General features: G+C 42.7%; 1 protein-coding gene across 7 annotated transcripts in view; it reads left to right on the top strand.

The window, feature by feature from the left end:
• Positions 1–14819, top strand: part of KMT5B (lysine methyltransferase 5B) — a 53253-nt gene that overhangs the window by 12991 nt on the left and 25443 nt on the right. For 5 of the 7 annotated variants that reach the window (XM_026483020.4, XM_026483018.4, XM_026483019.4 and 2 more), the window contains exons 2-3: positions 6898–7133; positions 13185–13332. In XM_026483020.4, the coding sequence (XP_026338805.1) occupies positions 6974–7133; positions 13185–13332 (308 nt within the window). In that variant the 5' untranslated portion in view covers positions 6898–6973. Of the gene's footprint in view, positions 1–141; positions 706–6897; positions 7134–13184; positions 13333–14819 lie in introns of those variants that run through there. The other 2 variants (XM_044378453.3, XM_026483023.4) reach the window with 2 other exon arrangements.

Raw genomic sequence — 14819 nt, 5'->3', positions numbered from 1 at the left:
TCAAAATTCTTGATTCTTTTGGAATCGGTGTTTTCATTTTTCTTTTCTTTTCTTTTTTTTTTTTTAAAGATTTTATTTATTTATTCAACAGAGATAGAGACAGCCGGCGAGAGAGGGAACACAAGCAGGGGGAGTGGGAGAGGAAGAAGCAGGCTCATAGCGGAGGAGCCTGATGTGGGGCTCGATCCCATAACGCCGGGATCACGCCCTGAGCCGAAGGCAAATGCTTAACCGCTGTGCCACCCAGGCTTCCCAATGTTTTCATTTTTCTGACACAGTTTTTAAAATCCTGGTTTGTGTTTAAGACATTCAGCAGGAAACGTCCAAGAGCTTTAAATAGGAAAGGATTAGAACCAGAGTTTTCGAAATGGGCATGAGCAGTTAAGTCAAAAGTCACTAAACAGTTTACAACCCCCCGTGTGTCCACGGAGGGACAGTGGGAGGAGAGAAGGACCTTGACCTTTGTTGAGGATCTGTCACTGCTGGGAACAGTGCAGGCACTTGACAGGAGCCAAGCACAGTTTCTATGAAACAGCTCTGTGCTTCCTTTGAAAAATTTTCAAGTGTCAGCAGGTTTTTTGGTTTTGTTTTTTGTTTTTTCCTGATTATAAATAGTAAACATTTGGGGCGGGAATTTTTTAAAATTTTAATCCCAGTTCCCCGAAGACGAGGAATGCTGTTGGTGATTGGGACTGCGTGGTGGTGGTATGTGTGCGCGCCTCCTACCTTAGTTATGGTATTATTATATAAAAAGTTTCCTCTTTAAATACAGCTCTAAATCTTTAAGCATTTTCCTCTTTAAGTGCAACTCTTAGTTTAGCGGTTTTCAAGTATGTTTTGTATAATCACAAATTGCCTGCCCTTTTTAAAATTTATGTTTGATGGTAGAATCTGAAGTAGGTGCTTCCTTCCCCACCTGTTGGTCCCGTGAAGCCGCGTGAGGTGAATCCTCCTTTCCTGTTGACTTCAGAGTGGGTGAGCCTTGGGGGACTGGTGCTGCCTGTCCCGGAGCGTTGGCACAGCCGTGTTTCCTCAGAGCCCGCTTGCATCGTTCTTGGGAACACTCATAAAAAGAGAGGGAGCAGAGGGGCGCCTGGGTGGCGCAGTCGTTAAGGCGTCTGCCTTCGGCTCAGGGCGTGATCCTGGCGATCCGGGATCGAGTCCCACGTCAGGCTCTTCCGCTGTGAGCCTGCTTCTTCCTCTCCCACTCCCCCTGCTGTGTTCCCTCTCTCGCTGGCTGTCTCTCTGTCACATAAATAAATAAAATCTTTAAAAAAAAAAAAAAAATAGAGGGAGCAGAGCCTTGCGCAGTGCCCTCAGGAACTCCACCCTCTTACACTCAGGTGGTTTTTGTCACTCCAGCAGAAAACTACTCTGTTCTTTTAAAAACTCTTCTTTTTAAGATTTTATTTTGTCTGAGAAAGAGAGCAAGCGAGAGAGCACGAGCACGGGGAGCAGGGAGTGGGAGAGGGAGAAGCAGGCTCCCTGCTGATGTGGTGGGGGGGGGACTTTTTTTTTTTTTAAAGATCCTTAGAAACTCTCCGAAGGGATGCCATTCTCAAATTAACCCCTTCCCATCATCCCTGTCCTCTGAGTTTAATTTACATGTGTCCTTTCGGTCACGTGCGGTTTTCTCCTCTAATTTGAAACAAACGACCTAGACCTTGGGACTCTATTTATTATTCCTTACATTCCTCTCTGCCATCTAAATCTTTCCCCACAAGCCCGTCTTTCAAGACATCACATCCATTTTAGAAGTTCTCCATCATTCTCACAGATCATCAGTGGCCCGTCCTGTCCGCGAGCTTCAGCTCCTGAGAGAGAACTTGGCCTCGTGAACATCCGCAGCCCGTGCCCAAGTGGGTCCCTGCCTTCCTGAAGCGCTGATCCCCGTTTGCTCTTGCTTCTCCTCCTCCCTCCCTAGCTGCCCCTTTCGGTATCCTTGGCTGCTGATTCCGGGTCTCGAGGGCTGCCCCTCTATCCTTAGACTTCTTTCATCTGTACTCACCCCTGGGTGATGTCATCTCATCCCATTCGTGCTCTGACCACCTGACCGGGACCCAGGCCCTTGGATCCGGCAGCCCATTCAGCGTCTCCGCTTGGTCTCTACCGGGCGTCTCACACAGGACCAAAACCAAACTCGTGCACCGACCCCTGCCAAGACCTGAGCTTCCTGTAGTCTTTGCACCTCTGTAAAAAGCTTACTTGAATTTGGAGGCACATCAGAGTCCTCTTTCTTTCAAAGATCCTGTCTATCCTTGAATCTTCAGAAGAGATCTCGAAACCAGCTACTCTCGCCACCTGCGCTGCTCCGAGCCACCAGCATCCTCTGGCTCAGCGCAGTGGCCTCTTAACTGGTGCTTTCTCTCACGTTCCCCAGTTACTCGTAGTGGCATGAGAGCTGCTGTTTTTTAAAAGCATTTATTTGTGAGCTTTTCTCCACGTAGCGAACAGCTAGCATGGGCCTTTATTTTTTTTATTATTTTTATTTTTTTAAAGATTTTATGTTTGTCAGAGCAAGAGAGCACAGGCAGGGGGGAGAGGCAGCAGAGGGAGAAGCAGGCTCCCCCCTGAGCAAGGAGCCCGATGCAGAACTCGATCCCAGGACCCTGGGATCATGACCTGAGCAGAAGGCAGCCGCTTCACCGACTGAGCCACCCAGGCGTCCCAAGCATGGGCCTTTAAAATGGTAACTTGGACCACATCATTCCCGCTTTCCATCTCCCTGAGAGTTCATGTCCGGTCTCAGCAGTGGCTTTGAGGCCCTCTGTTACATGTTCTGTCAGCCGGGCTGACCTCCCGCCCCACTCACCCTGCCACAGCCACACTAGGCACCGTGTGCCTGCACACCCACTGCTTTTCTCCCCCCGTCTTTGTGCTTGCCCTCTGCTGGTGCACGCTCCCCATTGCTGCCTGGCTTCCCCCCCCGCCCCACGCCACCTGAAACACTCCGTGCCACTTAGAAACTGCTTTATTTTCTCCAAGGTGCTGGCATTGATTTGTTAGTTTGTTACTTCCTAGAGATTTCTTCATTGGAATATAAGCACATATGAGGGCAGAAAGCTGTTTTTGTTCTTTGCTATATCCTCAGGAGTATAGTAGACGTCTAATAATTTTCCTGATATTTTTACACACTTGACCCTTGAACGCCCCTGTGCAGTCAGAATTCCATGTACGACTTTTGACTCCTTAAAAACTTAACTACTAACAGCCTACTGTTGACCAGAAGCCTTCAAGACAAAATAAATGGTTAAGACAAATTTTGTATGTTACACGTATTGTATACTGTATTCTTACAGTAATGTAAGGTACAGAAGATGTTACTAAGAAAATCATAAGAGAAAATGCATTTATAGTGCTGTACATATTTATTTAAAAAAAAAATTCACAAGGAAGTGGACCCGCACAGTTCAAACCCATGTTGTTCAAGGGTCAACTGTATTGGGAAATCCGAACAGAGAAAGTTTTGTAGTTGTTACGCCATTTAAGGAGTGGCCAATACTCCTTTCTCGAAATTTTTTTTTCTGCCAATTTTGGCATAAATTTCAGGTAATTTTTGCTTCTAAGTATAGTTAGTGGCCATTTAGCTCAGACGCTGTCAACCAAGCCAAGACCATGGTGGTATTTCTATGTGAGCCATCTGTGTCCCAGGCCAGAGAGACTGCACCCTTGCCTCTGTTGGGAGTGGGACCTCTGTGGGAGCTGTGAAGCCTTTAGGCTTTGCTAGCCACGCAGTGTCCTCACCTTCTGTTTCTCCACAGTCTGCTACAGTATTGGCTGTGTTAGCTTTTGAAATTCCATCTCCACCTTTAATATGTAAGTGTTCTTTCAGCTTGTGGTCATACGGGAAAAAACCGTGCCAACTGGAACAGAGTCCACACGCAGGAGGGCAGAACCGTCAATGACCAGATAATTAGAATATACATTCATTTTGAGCTAGAAATTTATTTTTTTAAAGATTTTATTTACTTATCTGAGAGAGCATGAGCAGGAGGAGGGGCAGAGAGAGAGGGACAAGCAGGCTCCCCACTGAGCAGAGAGCCCGATTCGGGGCTTGATCCAAGGACCCTGAGATCATGGCCTGAGGCGAAGGAGACGCTTATCAGACTGAGCCACATAGGCTCCCCTTGAGCTAGAAATTTATAAGTAGCTCCCAAATTTCTGATAGCTTCACTAGCACTGGTTTTACAAAATAATTCATTTGTGAGTATAAGTAAAGATTTTCGCCTTAATGACAGCCGTTGTTATCCGGACAAGTGGAGAGTGTTGGAACCTTTGCTAGAATCTATGCAGACATGTGCAGTGTATTCATACTAAAGAAATTCAGCCGTATTCTGTGACTGACAGAGTGATACCTTAGTATTTAAGTTCAAACAAATTATTATCGGTTGACTGAAATATAAATGAGACTCAGGGTTATGAATTTGCTCCAATTTGGATGGTTCATTAATCCTCAATTGAGTTGAAATTATGTGTACGTTAGAGTGGATCTCAGTCTCTGTTCCATGAACTGGGCTGAAGTGTGCTGCTAAAATGATTTATTGGTGAACTTTTCCTAATTCTGAGGGAAAAAATTAGGTCAATAGGTATAATTTCCTCAGATTAAAATGTTGGCATCTCTTCTTTGCCCTGACAAATGATCGAGTGAATGAGTAAGTAATGGAGAACAATGATTCTCACACTGGAGTTTACCTCAGAGCCACATGGGGGGCTTACTAAGGAGAAGTTGCTGGGCTCCATCCATGGGTTTTCTGCTTTTTGTCTCTGAGTGAGGATTGTGGTTGGAATTCAGGATTCTCTGTGGAGAGATGAGTTGCTGTTTCTTTTCTCTCTTCTCTTTAAAAACCACATTGCTCTTTTCTGTTCCATGTGGTTCTATTTTATGTCTTGCTGTTGAAGGGTGTTAGGACTCCTGAGTCCTGAAAACACATCTTCAGTCGTGCTCCTTAAACCGTGTGTTCTAGGAGGGCATTCTTGAGATGGACTTCCTAAAGGACCAAAAGCACTTCACCTTCTCCTCCTTGTTCTTTTCCTCTGAAGGTGCAGAACTAGGGGGTGAAGCAAAAGGCGGAAGGGCAGGTGGTAGGGAGGTTGCTGTGGGCAGTGGCTGTGATTCCTGTCATGTCTGTGCCCGGGCGCGGGCTTCGCTTGCTGCCTTAGCAGCATAGGCATCTTGAGAAAGAAGAGGACTTGAAGAGGTCAGGTTATAACTTTAGTATTTTCCAGTTTAAAACAATACCGGAAGTAGTTCGGGGCGCCTGGGCGGCTCAGTTGGTTAAGCATCTACTCTTGGTTTCGGCTCAGGTCACGATTTCAGGGTCGTGGGAACGAGCCCTGTGTGGGGCTCCGCGCTGAGCAGGGAGTCAGTCTGCTTTGGATCCTCTCTCTCCCTCTGTCCCTCCCCTCACTTGCACACATGCACACGCTCTTTAAAATAAATAAAGCTTTTAAAAAAATGCTTTGTATTTTTGTTGGGTATCATTAAAGGTATGACCAGGTGTATGTTTCTAGAAGTACTTCAAAATAATATATCATTTGTGTTTTTCTATGTGTTTTTAAAAATTAAGGGAAATTGACCTTTGTGTGGTGTAGTGAGAGACCTTGTGCTGGGTTCTCACTCTGCCACAGCCGGATGGTGTGGCCTGGGGCGTGGGACCTCAGCCTCTGGCGTGTTGGCTCCATCTACAAATCGAAGGAGTTGTACTGGGATCTTAAAGCCCCTTTAGCTCTAAAGGTCTGTGTGTTTGCACTTTCTTATCCCAGAGCTCTTTTAGTCTGATTTATACTAAAGCATAATTCCATAATGAGGTGATGCCATGGACGTCCCTATTCTCATTCCATTACCAGCAAAACGTAATCCGTTATGCCCTTACTTCCAAAGGTCCTTATAAATTACAAGCATCCCTCGCTATCCAAATCATTCAGTTCCCAAATTCAGCTAATTAAAATTCAGATGGTGAAAGATATCTCTGTATTAGCAAAAACAATTTCTCAGTTTTTGTTGTTATTGATTGTAAAGGCAGACAGTTCATGATGGGCAGTACTTTGATATTTGAATATTAGTCCCTGAAATACCTTGACTGTTGACTTCAGATTAACCACAGAAGACAAAGCTGTTGTGGACAAAACTTAACTTAGATACTTTTTCTTAAGCTTTCCTCCTAACAGAAGAGAGAACTTCCTTGTAGTTTACTCACAGTTAGCATACTGTTACTGAAACATGTCATTTGAGCAGTTTGTTGAGCTGCATACCAGCATAACAAGGTGCAAGATGAGTCCTACTGGTGTCTGAAAGATAAGTACTCATGGAGCACCTAATACCCCAGTCTCTGTGCACAGCACAGGCAATGTGCACGACAGAGTGCGCTCCCTCCAGAGTCCGGGGGTGCTGTAGACCTCAGCATGACACTGGATGGCTTGGGGCGCCAAGTGGTCTTTAAAGAGTGGAAACGTTAGTTACTAAATTACCTTTCCCCCCCAAAAAAGGCTTTATTACATACAGAGGGGTGGGGTTCAGTCCTTGGCTGCCGCCTTATTCATGGCTGCCAGGGTGGCTGCGCTCAGCTCCTCTCTCTTCCTCTTGGCACGGATGTGTGTCCCCACCCTTTCCTCAATGAACTTGAGGGCGCGCTTGTCCTTGGAGACCCTGAGCCGTGCCGTGGCACGCCTTGGATCGTGCCGTGCACGGACTTGGCGTGCTTGGTGGGGCGGCCCGCGGCAGTGGCGGCTGGGCCTCGGCTGCTCCCGTTCCTCCGTCCTTGCGGCCCTGCTGCTCCCGCTCCTCTGCGCTCCCACCACCAAAGACGTAATACTTTGTATCTTTCTCAGGGGTCCGGGTAGTATGATCTTTTATGTATTTACCTCCCGGTTTTGTTTTCCATGTTTTGTTTCTGTCAGGAGAGAACGTTGGAATTACTCTCTAAGCTATCTGAAGAGAGCGACTCAATGCACCTGGGTCAGGCGGTCTGTGGGCATGAAGTGGTTGGGAGAATCCAAGAACATGGTGGTGAATGGCAGGAGGAGTGGAGGCAAGTTGTCTAATGACCATCAGCAGAATCAATCAAAATTGCAGCACGCGGGAAAGGAGGCCACGAAGGCTGGCAAGCACGCAGTTGAGAGGAGGTCAAGCAGATGTATGTACACAGTGCGACTGTCCTTCTTTTCATTGTGATCTGGGCGGTAATTCTTTGCAGCTTGTAATGTGTATTCTGTCTCTGTTCTTTTCAGAACAGTTGTTCATGTTCTCAAAATTAACAGTGGAGTTTTTTCACCCTTTCAAAGTTATACCAGTTCTTATAGTCATCTCATGTGCATACCTCTAGTTTAATGCTTAATATGATAACTGTAATTTTGCTCTTATATCCGTGACCTTAAGTTATATTTTGTAGAATGTATACCTGAGTGTTTAATCTGTTCTATAGAAAAATACTAAAGTGCTGCCACTGGATTTCCTACAAGTTCAAACCATATTTTTTACATCTGATGTAAGCGTAAGTATGTCTTTCTTTGAAAACTTAGCAATATGAATAATCAAGTCAACTCTAGAGGAGAAGTGGCATTTAGGGCAGCTTCCCAAATTGTTCCCATTTTTTCTGTTTATATGGGATGAGCAGTCATTTATGCTGACACTGGAGCATGGTGATAATGAGTTACTTTTTTACCTTGCTACCTCTTGGTGGGAAGGAGGCTACTGTTGAGAGTTCAAGAAGTAGTTCTCTCGAGAGCAGGACAGTGCCCCAGGATAAGTGTGAACGTAAGTAGGCAGCTGCGTGAAGATACCCAGCGGTGTGAAGGGGGACAGCTTTCTCTGTTCTTGCTTCTCCTGAGGTTAATTCCGGCCCCTACAGAATAGCTTTAGTTTGTGTTGCAGTTGGCCTGGCCTGGGTAGAACTCTTGCCTGGGACTTGAAGCAGTTTCGGATCGGTTGCACCAGTTCGGATTGATTACCTCCCTTACGTTTAGAGGTTTATGCAGTTTATTGGGCCCAGGCTGCCCTTAACGTTTCCATGTCCGAGCAGGTCACTATTTCTGTAAAAAACTGGGCTGAAAGCCCTGCTTGGGATAGGAGTTAGGGAGAGAGCCCAAGACTGAATAGGTTCTCCTCCTCATGGACACCTGCTCACCCCAGAGCACGTGATGGGAACCTGGAGGAAATGATAAATGTAGTGACCGTAGCAAGTGGTATTGGCTCTGATTAGTAGATTAGGCAACTTTTTTTCGTTGTTTTTTTTGTTTGTTTTTTCAAATGGCTGTTGGCCTCCTTTTGTGCATCATAGAGCAAAAGACCTTAGTTTAATTGTCAGAAGTATGTAATAATGTAGAAAGTGATCGTTACATGTGCTGCGCTTTGGCAAGCGTAGACCGATTCTGAGGACAGGCTAGGAAAATCCAGTGAGTGTGAGATGGACAGCATCACGTTGAATGTCACTGGACAGGAATGGCACAAAGCGAGAGCTGACAATGAAGCAAAACGAAGTTGTGCTCCATCCGCAGTAACTACGTGACTTCACCAAACAGCAGAGCCGCAAAGTACGTGATGCAGAAATGGACAAAACTGAAGGGAGAAATAGAGAGTTCAGCAGTAATATGGAGACTTCAGTAATGAACAACTAGGCAAAAGATCAACAGAGAAGAAAGACTTCAACAGTCCCCTAAACTAGTTCTTCCTGACAGACACCGTATAATGCACCACCCAGCACAACAGTGCACGTTCTTCTTAGGTGCACGTGGAACATTCTTCGGGGTAGACCGTAGGCTAGGCCATGCAACAAGCCTCAATAAATGTTAAAGGATTGGATTCATACCATGTATGTTCTCTGATTACACTGGAGTAAAATTAGAAATGAATAACAGAAATTTGAAAAATCACAAATATGTGGAAATTAAACAACACACTCCTAAATGACCAATGAGTTAAAGAGGAAATCCAAAGAGAAATGAGAAAGTACTTCAAGATGATTGAAAATGAGGATACAACATACTGTAACTTACAGGATGGAACTAAAGCGATGCCCAGAGGAGATTTATAGTTGTGAACGTCTGTATTAAGAAAGAAAGATAACTCTTCATCGGTAACCTGACTTCTTACCTTAAAACACCAGAAAAAGCAGAGCAAACTAAACACAAAGCAAGCAGAAGGAAGGAAATTATATAGAGTGGAAATTTACAAGATAGAGAAGGACAACAGAAAATCAGCAAAGCTAAAAGTTGAGTCTTTGAAAAAAAGAAAACGATCAACAAAATTGGCAAAACCTTTACCCAAGACTAACCAAGAAAAAGAGAAGACTCAAGAATGAAAGAGGGGATATTACTACTGCCTTACAGAAGTAAAAAAGGTTACAACTCAATATTCTGAACACCTGGATACCAGCACATTAGATAACTTAAACGAACAAATTCCTAGAAAGCAACAAATACCAAAACTGATTCAAGAAAAAATAGAGAATCTGAATAAACCTGTAGCAAGTAAAGAGGCTGAATCAGTAATTTTTAAAAAACACTACTAAGAAAATCTCAGGCCTGGATGGCTTTGTTGGTGAATACTGGCTGATACTTAAAGAAGAATTAACACCAATTCTTCACACACTGTTCCAAAAAAAAAAAGAAGGGAGCAGCACTTCCTTATTCAATGAGACCACTGTTATTCTGCCACCAAAACCAAAGATATCACAAGAAAAAATACCCCCAAAAACTATAGACCAATATCTCTAATAAATATGGATGCAAAATCCTCACTAAAATACCTTCAGACCAAATCCAGCAAGAAATAGGAAGGGTTCTATAGCATAAGCAAGTGGGATTTATCCCAGGAATGCAAAGTTGGCTTAATACCTGGAAACTAATGTACTACCACCACGTCGATAACATGAAGGACAAAAACCATATGATCATTTCAGTAGATGCAGAAAAAGCATTTACCAGAATTCAGCACCCTTGTAGGGTAAAAAGACCTGACAAACCAAGAATAGAAGGAAATTCTTCAGCCTGTAAAGGACGTCTATAAAAACCCACAGCTGATATCCTATTTAATGGTGCAAGATTAAATGCTTTTCCCCTAAGATCGGGGACAAGACAAGAATATCTGTTCTTACCACTTCTATTCAGCCTTGTGCTAGAGGTTCTAACCACAGTAGTTAGGCAAGAAAATTAAAAGGCATCCAGATTGGAAAGGAAGAAGTAAAATAATCTGTTTGCAGATGACATAATTGTGTATATAAAAAATTCTAAGGAATCCACTTAAAAACTATTGGAACTGATAAATGAGTTCAACAGGATAGAGCAGTATGCCAACAATAAAAGTATAAAACTTACACTCTGAAAAGTACAAGTCATTGTTGAAAGAAATTTAAAAAGACCTAAATAAATGGAAAGACATCCCATGTTCATTGATTAGAAGACTTAATGTTGTTACTATGGCAGTACTCCACAAATGATCTACAGATTGAACACAGTCCCTATCAAAATTTCAATTGGCTTCTTTGCAGAGAAATTGGCAAGCCAATCCTAAAATTCTTATGGAAATTCAGGGGACCCAGAATAGCCAAAACAGTCTTGAAAAAAGAACAAAGATGGCACACCTGCACTTCTCATTTTCAAAACTTACTACAAAACTGCAGTGTGACATTGGCATGTGGCTAGACATATATCCATGGAATAGAATCGAGAGTCTAGAAATAAACCTTCATGTTCACAGTCAATTGGTTTTTTGACAAGCATGCCAAGAAAATTAATTGGGGAAAGAATAGTCTTTCAATAAATGATGCTGTGAGAAATGGATATGCACATGCAAAAGGATGAAGTTGGACCCAACCTCACACTATGTGTGAGAAATTAACTCAAAATGGATCAAAGACCTTAAGTATAAAATTCCTAGAGAACATAAGCATAAATTTTTATGACTTTGGATTAGGCAGTGGTTTCTTAGGACACTAAAAGCACAAGGAACAAGAGGAAAAATAAAAGATAAATTGAAATTCATTGAAGTTACAGACTTTTGTGCTTTAAGGGATAACATCAAGAACATGAAAAGACAACTCACAGAAGAAGAAAAAACATTTTCAAATCACATATCTGATAAAGGACTGGTATTTAGAATATGCAAAGAACTCTTACAAGTCAGCAGTAAAAGACAAACTCCAATTAAAAATGAGCAAGGGAATCTGAATAGACATTTCTCCAAAGATACACAAATGGCCAGTACGTGAAAAGATGCTTGAAATCATTAGTCATCTGGGAAATGCAAATCAAAAGCACAAGATACCACTTCACAACCGCTAGAATGTGTCAAACTAAAAGGACAGATAGTAGCAGATGTTGGTGGTGCTGTGGAGAATTTAGAAGCAATCATACACTGCTGGTGGGAATGTAAAATGGCGCAGCCACTTTGGAAAACAGTCTGGCAGTTTCTCAGGAAGTTAAACCTAGAGTTACCATATGACCTAGCTCTTCCACTCCTAGGTATGTGCCTAAGAGAATGAAAAACGTAGGTATACACAGACACTTTAACATGAATGTTCATAGAAACGTTGTTCATAATAGCCCAAAACTGAGAACAGCCCAGTGTCCATCAACTGATGAACTAACAAAATGTGATCTGTCCGCACAAAGGGATATTTGGCCGTAATAAGGAATAAAGTACTGCTGTATGGTACCACATGGGTTCACCCTGAAAACATTATGCTAAGTGAAAGAAGCCAATCACAAAAAACCTCATATTGTATGATTTCTTTTTTTTTTTTTTTAAGATTTTATTTATTTATTTGACAGAGATAGAGACAGCCGGCGAGAGAGGGAACACAAGCAGGGGGAGCGGGAGAGGAAGAAGCAGGCTCCTAGCGGAGGAGCCTGACGTGGAGCTCGATCCCACAACGCCGGGATCACGCCCTGAGCCGAAGGCAGACACCCAACAACTGCGCCACCCAGGCGCCCCTGATTTCTTACATCGATATGAAATTTTCAGGCCAGGCAAATCCATAGAGATAGTAGATTGGTGGTTGCCAGGGGCTGGGGGAAGGGAGAATCAATAGTGACTGCTCATGGGTATGGGGTTTGTTTTGGGGGTGATGAAAACGTTCCAGAATTGGTTGTGGTGATGGCTACACAGTTCTGTGAATACCTTAAAAACCATTAAACTGTACGCTTTAAATGGGTGAATCCTATGGTATGTGAATTACATTTCAATGAAGAAAATAGAATATATACCAACTTGGATAGCTTTTACATACCTACATGCCAACAGTTTGATTGCAGAACATATACCTACCTTTTGATTGGGACTTACATGTTTAGTGTTTAATTTGTTTTTTGAAAGAGTGTAGAAAAGAAGGTTACCTCTCACTGTGTCTTTCATTGTTCCACACTTTAATTGCAAGAGGTTTAAAGTTATACTGTTAGCATAATTACATGGCTGAAAAGACTGTCGCTGACCTACGTGGCAGACTTCAGTCAGCACCGGTGAAACTTCACCCAGACGAGTGTGGCCTTCCTGTCCACTCTGCGCACTGTGTTTCTTCCACCACCAAACCCACTTACTTCAGTTAGGTATCTCCGGCACTTCCCTGTTTTTATCCATTCGTTCAAAATCTGTTTCAAACAGGTTAGATATCAGCCTGTCATTCCCTCTACTTCTTTCCTCGCTTCTGCTGCCTAACTCTTAATCGAGTTTCTTAACCGGTTACCAGTGAAGTGGGGATAGTTCTCATCCACCTGCCCAAAAGCAGGAAGGTGAAGTGATCTCCTTGGGGCTCCTTTTGGTCCTTGAGATCCACCCTTCTGGCACTTACCGCGGAGCGTTTCTTGTGCTCTTCGTGTTTCCTTCCCCCTCCCTCCCATCTGTACCGGCCCTTGATGCTCTCTCGCTGTGGTAATGAACATCCACTCATCCCCTGCTTCTCATCGTCCTCGAAGGGGCCAGTAAGGCATTTGAGCCCCAAATCCTCTCACATAGTCAGACCCTGTTCTTGGGAAACCTGATAATATCATCTACTAACCAAAATACTCTCTGTAATTTACTATGTTTGTTTTTCTGTTTATGCAAAAGGTACTCAGCTCTTAATTAAACAGATTGAAACAAGTAATTTCAGTTCTTAATTACTAGCTTGAGAGGGCAGTGAAGCTAAAGGTTTTACAGATAAATTTAAGTAGTTTTCAATTTGAGTTACTTTTCTTTCTTCTTCTTTTCGTAGGTAATGGTAATTCGGGATTTGAAGGACAGAGTCGATATGTACCATCTTCTGGAATGTCTGCCAAGGAGCTCTGTGAGAATGATGACCTGGCGACCAGTTTGGTTCTTGATCCCTATTTAGGTTTTCAAACACACAAAATGAATACTAGGTAATTGTAAGTCTTTATCCTGAAGTGGAGCAGATGATGGTGTTGAATTTAAGAAAAGAGATGCTAAGTTTACTTTTAGTCAGAATTTAAAATGACATTAAAGGAAAGGTCTTTGCTGTAGAAGATTTTCTATATATGAGCCAAGAAAAGCAGCAGAATCTTCCAAGGGTCTTGTCAGCTTTAATTCTGTATTCTTATTTTATCTCAGGCTGTTTCTATTAAAATATAAAGCTGGAGGAGCATCTCATTTTCTATTTTAAATGTTAATGATAATTATCTTAGCTGAAAGAAAAATCTTGTGAAACCTTGAAAATGTATGTTTTTTTTTCCTGTTCAAAGTAGGTTACATCAGGGTTTTTTTTTCATGATTTTATTATAGAATTTTTTCTTTTAAATAATTGCAAATATATAGAGAGAATTTTGCGATCATGTTTAATCTTTGAGATTCAACTAATCGTTGTAAGTAAGAGTGAATATTTGTAAAGACGTGCTTCTGTTCAGTACACAGATAAGAAAAGAGATGTGTAAGTGCTTTATTGAGCCTGAGTATCACGTGCCATCTGTTTAAAATAGTATTACATTGATTTTGGAATCTATCATCCTTTAAATTTTTAAATTCATATTCTCTTAAACATCATCTTTCCCCCAAAAAAGGCGATTAGATAATTTCATAATTGCTACCGGACGCTAAGCTGGAATTTCACAACTTTTCTTTACCTCTTAACTTGAGTGCCAAAGGGTTTTCAAGGCTGGTGAAAGAGTGTAACAGCAGGGATTGAGAACGTAGAGCCACTTCTAGGGCCCTGATCCCTCCCACCTTCCTCACACTTGCGCTCGGGTTTGTAGCTCCAGGGCCAGTAGCACAGCCCTAGAGGGACTTGATCACCAGGTGATAGTGGGGGGAGGGAGGAATTGGTGAGTAAAGATGATTAGAGGAAATCTTGTGCCATTTTTACCGCTTTTAATTCAGTCCCTTGCGAGAATTTAAAACAAGAGACTGTATGATTTATTAATTATATTCTAAATCGAGAAAGAAATAATTCAGATAAAAATGAGCCTTACATATTTCTTCTTTCTTTCTTTCTTTCTTTCTTTCTTGTTCGTTCGTTTTTTCTTTCTTTCTCTCTTTCTTTTTCTTTTTTTTAAAGATTTTATTAGAGAGAGAGAGGGGGAATGAGTAGGGTGAGAGGTAGAGGGGGAGGCAGGCTCCCTGCTCAATCTCAGGACCCTGGGATCATGATTGACATGGGGCTCAATCTCAGGACCCCGGGATCATGACTTGAACCGAAGGCAGCTCTTTAACCGACTGAGCCACCTAGGCGCCCTGAGCCTTTGGTATTTTCATGTGATTTCCTGTCATCATAGATCTTTCCTTGTAAGTGAAGTGACAAGTTGGAGTGGACTTGAGAACTTATAAATAGCTCCCTGCCATTAGAGGGGCAGATACCTAAATTTTCTGAGTAGGCAGGTGGATGGCTGTTGTCTGG

The sequence above is a fragment of the Ursus arctos genome, unplaced genomic scaffold (assembly GCF_023065955.2).
Source record: "Ursus arctos isolate Adak ecotype North America unplaced genomic scaffold, UrsArc2.0 scaffold_23, whole genome shotgun sequence".
Lineage (NCBI taxonomy): Eukaryota > Metazoa > Chordata > Mammalia > Carnivora > Ursidae > Ursus > Ursus arctos.
The sequence above is the reverse complement of the archived record's forward strand: the minus strand, read 5'-3'. Positions and strand labels throughout refer to the sequence as shown.